Source organism: Scomber japonicus, chromosome 5, assembly GCF_027409825.1.
Source record: "Scomber japonicus isolate fScoJap1 chromosome 5, fScoJap1.pri, whole genome shotgun sequence".
Taxonomy (NCBI): Eukaryota; Metazoa; Chordata; class Actinopteri; order Scombriformes; family Scombridae; genus Scomber; species Scomber japonicus.
The window spans coordinates 1,449,936-1,459,443 of record NC_070582.1 but is presented as its reverse complement, the minus strand read 5'-3'; the positions used below and the strand labels follow the sequence as shown (position 1 = coordinate 1,459,443).

The following is a 9,508-nucleotide window of genomic DNA, read 5'->3' as shown; positions in this document are numbered from 1 at the left end:
ATCAACCAACCAACCAATAAACCAACCAACCACCCAACCAACCAACCAATCAACCAACCAATCAACCATCCAACCAACCAACCAACCAACCAACCAATAAACCAACCAACTAACCAACCAACCAACCAACCAACCAACCAATATTGCTATAAAAAAAATAGGTAAAACCAGAAATGTGAGGTGAGGTTATTGAAAGGAAAACTAAGATAAGAAGAAAAGAAAATAATAAAACAACTAAATACTTGTCATGAAGTAAAACCAGACATAAAAAGTGGAGAAAAAAAAGACAGACAAAAACATAAAATAAAAGACAGATGAATGAACTGAGAGCAGATTAAACAGCAGGAATGTCAGCCAGCCATCGTGGCATCACTTCCTGTTCTCCTCTCTGTTGTATTCTAGCTTATTGTGTCTGTTGGGGAGCAAATAAACTTTAAATGGCTGGAAAATGAATGAATGCAGATTTAGTTCCTTTACAACACGAGGTCATGTTTGGAGCGAATGGATCCCAGATGTCTTAAAACATGGAGAAGAACTTAAAAAAAGAAAAAAGAAAAAAGAAGTCGGCTCCTAAAACCAGAGATGTATAAAGACGAAATGAGACTGGGACTGAGAGAAAGAGTGGAACAGATATTTCTTTATGTCGGGTGTCAAACATGAGGCCCGTGGGCCAGAACCGGCCTGCTGAGGAGTCCAATCCGGCCCACTTTCTTTCCTACTCTCCTGTCATCTGTCTTTCTTTCCTTCCTCCCTTTCTTACTTCTTTCCTTCTTTGTTTCCTTCCCTCCGTCCTTCCTTCCTTCCTTCCTTCCATCTTTCCTTTCTCCCTTTCCTTCCTTCCTTGTCTTCTTTCCTGCTTTGTTTCCTTCTTTCCATCTTTCCTTCATCTTCTTTTCCTTTCCTTCCTTCCTAATCGCTTTTCCTTCCTTTCCTCCCTCCCTCCTTATTTCCTTCCCTCCTTCCTTCCTTTCCTCCCTCCCTCTTTCTCTCCTCCCCCCTTCCTTCCTCCCTTCCTCTTTTTGTTTCTCCCTCCTACCTTTGTTCCTCCATCCTTCCTTCCCTCCCTTCCTCCCTCCCTCCTTCTCTCTTTCTTTCCTCCCCCTACCTTCCTCCCTCCCTCCTTCTCTCTTTCTTTCCTCCCCCTACCTTCCTCCCTTCCTTTCTCCCTCCTACCTTCATTCCTCTGTCCTTCCTTCCTTCCCTCCTTCCTTCCTTTCCTCCCTCCCTCCTTCCTTCCTTCTCTCTTTCTGAGAGAAAGAGTGTAACAGACATGTATTTATATGGCTGAGCAGTTAGAGGCAGATTTAAAGGAGCAGTTCTTCCTCCATAAACTCAACGAGCAGAAACGATATAAAAACAGTCCGAGGGTCAAATGAAGTTGAAGACTGGAGAGAGTTTTTCTTTCTTTTCTTTTTTTCTCTTCCTGCAGACAGACGGTAACACTTCACACTGTCATTAAAAGCTTTGGGTTGAGTCTCCGTCTGTCTGACTGTCAGCGGGAGACATGACACTCTGTCCTGGTCTGGCTTCTACTCTCAATTACTGTTTAGGAGACGCTGCAGTTAGAGGTACTTGTACTTTACTGTAGTACAGTTCGAGGTACTAGTACTTTACTGTAGTACAGTTCGAGGTACTAGTACTTTACTGTAGTACAGTTCGAGGTACTAGTACTTTACTGTAGTACAGTTCGAGGTACTAGTACTTTACTGTAGTACAGTTAGAGGTACTAGTACTTTACTGCAGTACAGTTCGAGGTACTAGTACTTTACTGTAGTACAGTTAGAGGTACTAGTACTTTACTGTAGTACAGTTAGAGGTACTAGTACTCTACTGTAGTACAGTTAGAGGTACTTGTACTTTACTGTAGTACAGTTAGAGGTACTAGTACTTTACTGTAGTACAGTTAGAGGTACTAGTACTCTACTGTAGTACAGTTAGAGGTACTTGTACTTTACTGTAGTACAGTTAGAGGTACTAGTACTTTACTGTAGTACAGTTAGAGGTACTAGTACTTTACTGTAGTACTATTAGAGGTACTAGTACTTTACTGTAGTAGAGTTTGAGGTTGATATTGATTAATCTCTTCATGCCAAAATTTCAGGAAGTTGCTTAAAATGTGGGAAATATCTTCATTTAAGTTATACTTCTCTTCCTCTTGCAAAAAATAAGAATCAAAATAAACCAAACTCAACCCGAAACCTAATCCCATCCCATCACCAACACTTCAGCCACTAATCTGACCCCTAATTAACTAAATTACAGACCCGGAGAGAGAAGAAGCCACAGAATAAAGCAATAAAATGAAATAATTACTCTTCAGTTACCGAGGGCATGAACATTTTAACCCTCCTGTTGTCCTCAGGTAAAGGAAGGATAGAAGGATGGCAAAGAGGAAGGAGAGAAGGAAAGAAAAGAGGAAGGGAGGAAGGAAAGGAGTAAGGAGGGAGGGAGGGAGGGAGGGAGCGAGGGAGAAAGGAAGGAAGGAAGGACGGAAAGGAGTAAGGAGGGAGCGAGGGAGAAAGGAAGGAAGGAAAGACGGAAAGGAGTAAGGAGGGAGCGAGGGAGAAAGGAAGGAAGGAAAGGAGTAAGGAAGGAGGGAGGGAGGGAGGAAGAAAGGAAAGGAGTAAGGAGGGAGGGATGAAGGAAGGAAGTGAGGGAGGAAGGAAAGGAGTAAGGAGGGAGGAGGAAGGAAGGAAGGAAGGAAAGGAGTAAGGACAAAAAGAGGAAGGAATTTAGGAGAGAAGGGAGGAAGGAAGGAAAGAAGGAAGCAAGTACGAACAATCAAAAGAGACAGGGTCAATTTGACCCGGGAGGACGACATAAGGGTTAATGACCCAATCGTTACTGATGCTTGATGTTGTTCTGCTGGACTCTTCAGGTGAAGCACAATGTATTCCTCTGTTGTAATCATTTAAACTGAACATGATCTGTCCTTCCTCCCTTTCTTCCTTCTTTCTTCCTTCCTTCCTCCGTCTCTTCCATCTGTTCATGCAATAAAAAATGATGGAAAAACTCAACATGTAATATTTCTGTTTCCTCTTCCTGACTCTCCCCCCCTCCCTCTCTCCTCAGGATGATTGACAGCTGCTCCTCCTGAACCCCAGGATGCCTGTGGTGCCAGTGGGCGGGACATCCTCCTCCCAGCACGTCGTTCCCGTCGCTCTCACCTGCTCCTGGCTGCTCCTGCTCGTCCACGCCGCCTTCGGTCAGAAACCTGCCAAGCTGCCTCTGATCGGCCGGAAGCCCTTCATCGCCGCCTGGAACGCCCCTCTGGACATGTGCACCATCAAGTACAACGTCACCACCAACCTCGACCGCCTCTTCCACATCCACGGGAGCCCACGCGCCGATTGGACGGGCCAGAACATCACCATCTTCTACGCCAACCGGCTAGGCTACTACCCTTACTACACCCCGCAGGGCGCCGCCATGCACGGTGGTCTGCCTCAGAACAGCAGCCTGGACCTGCACCTGTTCAAGGCCTACCAGGACATCAACCACTTCATCCCTGCGGAGGACTTCCGAGGCCTAGCGGTCATCGACTGGGAGTTCTGGCGACCTCAGTGGAGCCGTAACTGGCACAAGAAAGACATCTACCGCAGGAAGTCGAGGGAGCTGACCTCCAAGGCGTACTTCAACGTGACGGGGGCGCAGGTGGAGGAGCTAGCGCGGCGGCGGTTCGAGAAGAGCGCCCGGGCGTTCATGCAGAGGACTATTCAGTTGGGGACTCGCCTTCGCCCCAACGGACTCTGGGGCTTCTACCTCTACCCCGACTGCCACAACTACAACCTGCACGATCAGAACTACACAGGCTTCTGCCCCCTGCTGGAGACGCTGAGGAACGACGAGCTGCTGTGGTTGTGGAACAGCAGCACGGCTCTCTTCCCCTCGGTGGCCATCAGGAAGAGTCACACCAACAGCATCAGTAACCTGCACTTCTCCCAGCATCGGATACGGGAGTCGCTCCGAGTCGCCTCGTTGACGTCGAAGGAGTACGACCTCCCAACCTACGTGTACCTGAGGCTGGGCTACCGAGACGAAGCCATGGCCTTCCTCACCACAGTAAGAACAGAGTTTGTGTAGTTTTACTGTCTTTAAGGAAGGAAAGAATGAAGGTAGGAAGGACAGATTGAAGGAAGGAAGGAATGAAGAAAGGAAAAAAGGAAGGAGGAAGGAAGGAACGAACGAAGAGAGTAAAAAGGAAGGTAGGAAGGAATGAAGAGAGGAAAAAAGGAAGGAAGGACAGATGGAAGGAAAAAGGAAGATAGGGAAGAAAAAAGGAAGGACAGATGGAAGGAAGGAAGGAAGGAAGGAAGGAGGAAGGATCGAACGAAGGAAGGAAGGAAAGAATGAAGGAAGGAAGGAAAAAAGGAAGGAAAGAAGGAAGGAAAAAAGGAAGGTAGAGAAGGAAAAAGGAAGGACAGATGGAAGGAAGTAAGGAATGAAAAAAGGGAGGAGGAAGGAAGGAAGGAAAAAGGAAGGTAGGGAAGAAAAAAGGAAGGACAGATGGAAGGAAGGAAGGAAGGAAGGAAGGAAAGAATGAAGTAAGAACAGAGTTTGTGTAGTTTTACTGTCTTTAAGCTGTTTTACTGTTTTCCACAATCAATCAGTCTTTATTTCTATCGCACCAAATCACAACAAAAGTCACCTCAAGACACTTTTCACACGACCAAACTCTTTAAACTCCGTGTAAAGTAAGAATAAATATGTGTTCTAAGTTTAACATACCACAGAAAAGTGTGTTGTTAACCACCCTGCCAAATTTGAATGATTAAAAAAATCGCCAAATATATGAAATTAGGCTTCAAAGTTGTGTAAAAATCAGCCTCTGAAGCCCCGCCCCCTACCAAGTGTCACCTGTCAATCAAAATCACCACCTCTACCAGAAACATGGACGCTACGTCTGAGAGCTTTCTGCTGCTTGCTCGGCGGCTAACTCAGCGGCTAACTCGGCTGCTAGCTCGGCGGCTAACTCAGCTAACTGGCCAACTGTAGACTGTAGTAGTAGTAGTGCTAACTCAGCTAACTGGCTAACTGTAGACTGTAGTAGTAGTGTGTGCTGAATATATTTATACCTCTACAGCAGCAGGGGCGGGTTTATGTCAATGTGATTGCCTCGACCGGTTGAGGTACAGCAGTCAGGTTTTCCTCTATAGATAGATGCTGAATTGTAGAGGAACAGAAGGAAAAACTTCTCATATCTGAATCTAAAGCTCTGTTTGTGCCAATTTAAAACCACACAACTCAAGTCTTTTGTGCTTTCTGTAACGACCTCAGTTAAAGCCACAGAGCCAAACTTTCCACTCACAGCCTATATGTCTCCCCCCCCCCCCCCCCCACCCCCCCGCTCTGCAACCGGCACTCAAAGTAAACTCCTGCTCTGCTTCGTTAAATGCCGAACGTTTAATGACCAGAACATATTTGGGGTTAGGCTCAGATATTTGTTTCAGGGGTTCTGGGTTTGTAGAAATCTGCTCAAAATGAGAATCACTTTTTTTTCCACCGATAATTAAAATAAAAAGATCAGGAACATTTTATATGAAAAGTTAATTAGATTTCAGACTTCAGACTTATATTTCAACCTTATAGTGTTTTTAGTGCCAAAGTCCCTTTTTTTGTTCCTATACTCCCACCACAGAGAAACAGGAAACACTAAGAGGAATCTGATGCTAAAAACACAAAAGGAAGGAAGGAAGGAAAGGAAGGAAGGAGGGAGGGAGGGAGGGAGGGAGGAAGGAAAGAAGAAGGAGGGAAGGAAGGAAGGAAGGAAGGAAGGAAGGAGGGAGGGAGGGAAACACTAAGAGGGAATCTGATGCTAAAAAGACTGTAAATGTGTCAGATATCACTGATATGACTAACTCACACTGTTACCATAGTAACTATAATAACTATAGTAACTCACACTGTTACCATAGTAACTATAATAACTATAGTAACTCCACGCTGTTACCATAGTAACTATAATAACTATAGTAACTCACACTGTTACCATAGTAACTATAATAACTATAGTAACTCACACTGATGAAGATCTATAGAAGCTGATCAGAGACTTTAAATGATAACCAGCTCTACCTTCTGAGCCGCAGCTGCTCTAATTTAATATATCTGAAATGCATTTTAATACATTTTCTTGATCGATCATCTGGAAAACTAACAATCAATTATCGATTAATAATTATCTTTTATCTTAAAAATGCCACGATACGGGACGCTTGTTAAAAGCAGCTGAGCCAGAAGACTCCGAGCCAATCCTCTTCACCTATCAATCAATCTCTTTCCATTTTTCCTCCCTTCCTTCCTTCTTCCCCTCCCTCCCTCCTTACTCCTTTCCTTCCTTCCTCTTTTCCTCCCTCCTTTCCTTCCTTCCTCCTCCCTCCCTCCCCCCTCTCCTTCCTCTTTTCCTCCCTCCTTACTCCTTTCCTTCCTCCCTCTTTTCCTCCCTTCCTCCCTCCTTACTCCTTTCCTTCCTTCCTCCTCCCTCCTACTCCTCCTCCTCTCCTTCCTCCCTCCCTTCTTTCCTCCCTCCTTCCTCTTTCCTTCCTTCCTCCTCCCTCCCTCCTTACTCCTTTCCTCTTTTCCTCCTCCTTTCCTTCCTTCCTCCTCCCACCCTCCCCCCTCCCTTCCTCCCTCCCTCCTTACTCCTTTCCTTCCTCCCTCCCTCCCTACTTTCCTTCCTTCCTCCCTCCTTTCCTTCCTTCCTCCCTCCCTCTTACTCTTTCCTTCCTTCCTCTTTTCCTCCCTTCCTTCCTCCCTTCCTTCCTCCCTCCCTCCTTACTCCTTTCCTTCCTCCCTCCCTCCCTCCCCTCCCTCCTCCCTCCTTTCCTTCCTTCCTCTTTTCCTCCCTTCCTTCCTACCTTCCTTCCTCCCTCCCTCCTTACTCCTTTCCTTCCTCCCTCCCTCCCTCCCTCCTTTCCTTCCTTCCTCCCTCCCTCCCTCCTTTCCTCCCTCCCTCCCTCCTTCCTCCCTCTCTTCCTTCCTCCCTCCCTCCCTCTTTTCCTTCTTTCTATCCTTCCTTGACATAACCATACTGTAACTGTGGCTGCTGGAAGGAGAGTTTACTGTCTGGGTTTAACCACTGCTGCCATCTAGTGGACATTCAGAGAAACTCAGCTCACAACATAAAAACCTCTCAGACTGACCTCAGGACAGTTACAGTTTGCTTGTTTGACTGCCAATAAAACCCAGAGAACAGTTTTCTTCTTGGCTCCAGACTCAGTTTTTAAAATAAGCTCGGAGTATCTGAGGATATCTGAGTATATCTGTGTACGTGTATTTTTATCCACGTAGGAGAAAAACAAAAACAGATTCTTCTTTGTTTGTTGTTCATGCAGATTTTAAATAGTTTTACAAATTTCAATATTAAACCAGGTTAATTCTGAACAGCAGTGTGTCATTCGTGTTCTCTTTTGGTTTGTCTAATAACTTCACTTCATTTTCCAGGGATGGATGGATGGATGGATGGATGGATAGAGGGAGGGAGGGATGATAGAAGGAGGGAGGGATGGGATGGGTGGATGGATAGAGGGAGGGAGGGAGGGAGGGAGGGAGGGGGATGGATGGATAGAGGGAGGGAGGGAGGGATGGATGGATGGATTGGATGGATTGGGTGGATGGGTGGGTGGATGGATGGATGGATGGGTGGATGGATAGAGGGAGGGAGGGAGGGATGGGTGGATGGATAGAGGGAAGGAGGGAGGGAGGGAGGGATGGATGGATGGGTGGATGGATAGATGATAGACTCAGATAGATAGATAGATAGATAGATGGATAGATGGATGGATAGATGGATGGATGGAGGGGTGGATGGGTGGATGGATGGATAGATGATAGACTCAGATGGATAGATAGATGGATGGATAGATGGATCGATGGATGGATGGATAGATGGAGAGAGAGAGAGAGAGAGAGAGTGGGAGGGAGGGATGGATGGAGGGAGGGAGGGAGGGAGGGATGGATGGATGGATGGATAGACCTGCAGTATCTAAAAAATATCTACAAGTGTTTCCTTCATATTTTGGACTCCAGAAGTTCATAAACTCATGTGATGCAGACTGGTCATGTGATGCAGGCTGATCACGTGATGCAGGCTGGTCATGTGATACAGACTGGTCATGTGATGCAGGCTGGTCATGTGATACAGACTGGTCATGTGATGCAGGCTGGTCATGTGACGTCGTGTCTTCTGTGTGTTTCCTGCAGAAAGACTTGATCCACACCATCGGGGAGAGCGCCGCACTGGGAGCTGCAGGGTTCGTCATCTGGGGCGACCTGAACCTGACCTCGTCTCGGGTAGGTGTGCTTTAGGCCGAGGAGGAAGGTAGGAGGAAGGAGGGAGGAAGGCAGGAAGGAAAGGAGAGAAGGAAGGAAGGAAAGGAGGGCTGAAGGAAAGGACTAGTACTAACTCTACTACAGTAAAGTACAAGTACCTCTAACTGTACTACAGTAAAGTACTAGTACCTCTAACTGTACTACAGTAAAGTACAAGTACCTCTAACTGTACTACAGTAAAGTACTAGTACTCTAACCCCTGTTATTATGTGACTTCCTGTTTCTACAGTATAACTGCACCAAGGTGAAGTCCTTCCTGACTCATCGCCTCGGTCAGTACATCACCAACGTGACGCGAGCCGCCGAGGTCTGCAGTGACTTCCTGTGCCAGGGGAACGGCCGCTGCGTCCGCCGGGACCCCCGAGCCCGCCACTACCTCCACCTGAGCGCCGGCAGCTACCACATCCTGCCCTCGGGCGACGGGGACTTCGCCGTCAGCGGGTGGCACTCGCAGCACGAACTGCAGCTGCTGACGGAGAGGTTTCGCTGCCACTGCTACGAAGGCCACGAGGGCGAGCGCTGCGACAGCATCAACATCGTGAAGGAGGACGAGGACGGGCAGCGGAGAGAGGACGAGGACGAGCAGGAGAGGCGGAGGACGGAGTGGGAGGACGAGCAGGGAGACGTGTGGGAGGGAGGGGAGAGCGTGGCGCCACCGACCGGCTGCAGCCACTTCCTCCTGTTGGTGATTCTCCTGTTGAACTTATCGTTGGTGAGGACGGTTGGATGAGCCGCTCTGAGAAACGGAGCCGCTCTGAGAAACGGAGCCGCTCTGTGAAACGGAGCCGCTCTGAGAAACGGAGCCATCATTCTCAACACAGAGCATCGTCTCGTGGCCTTTGTTCTCTGACAGCTGGACTGAACATGAACAAACGAGAGGCTTCAGACAAGCCGGCAGCTCTCTGAGACTGCACTTACACACAATGGTGCTTCAGTGTCAATCAATCAATCTTTATTTGTATAGCGCCAAAATCACAACAGAGTTATCTCAAGACACTTTCCACATAGAGCAGGTTCTAAACCGACTCTTCAGGTTTTAACTTTAAAGAGACCCAACATTCCCACATGAGCAGCACTTGGTGACAGTGGAGAGAAAAAACTCCCTTTAACAGGAAGAACCCTCAGAACCAGACTCAGAGTGGGAGAACATCTTTTAACAGGAAGAACCCTCAGAACC

General features: G+C 47.3%; 1 protein-coding gene across 1 annotated transcript; it reads left to right on the top strand.

The window, feature by feature from the left end:
* The first annotated feature begins 3,105 nt into the window (after positions 1 to 3,105).
* On the top strand, positions 3,106 to 9,061 carry LOC128358959 (hyaluronidase-4). The gene is made up of 3 exons (XM_053319365.1): positions 3,106 to 4,062; positions 8,203 to 8,292; positions 8,561 to 9,061. The coding sequence occupies exons 1-3, from the start codon at positions 3,106 to 3,108 to the stop codon at positions 9,059 to 9,061; spliced, it is 1,548 nt and encodes a 515-aa protein (XP_053175340.1).
* The last annotated feature ends 447 nt before the right edge of the window (positions 9,062 to 9,508 follow it).

Coding starts and splice junctions, on each gene's coding strand:
- LOC128358959 (XM_053319365.1), top strand. CDS start 3,106: ATGCCTGTGGTGCCAGTGGGCGGGACATCCTCCTCCCAGCACGTCGTT. Junction 4,063..8,202: donor CCATGGCCTTCCTCACCACA/GTAAGAACAGAG, acceptor TGTTTCCTGCAG/AAAGACTTGATCCACACCAT. Junction 8,293..8,560: donor TGAACCTGACCTCGTCTCGG/GTAGGTGTGCTT, acceptor CTGTTTCTACAG/TATAACTGCACCAAGGTGAA.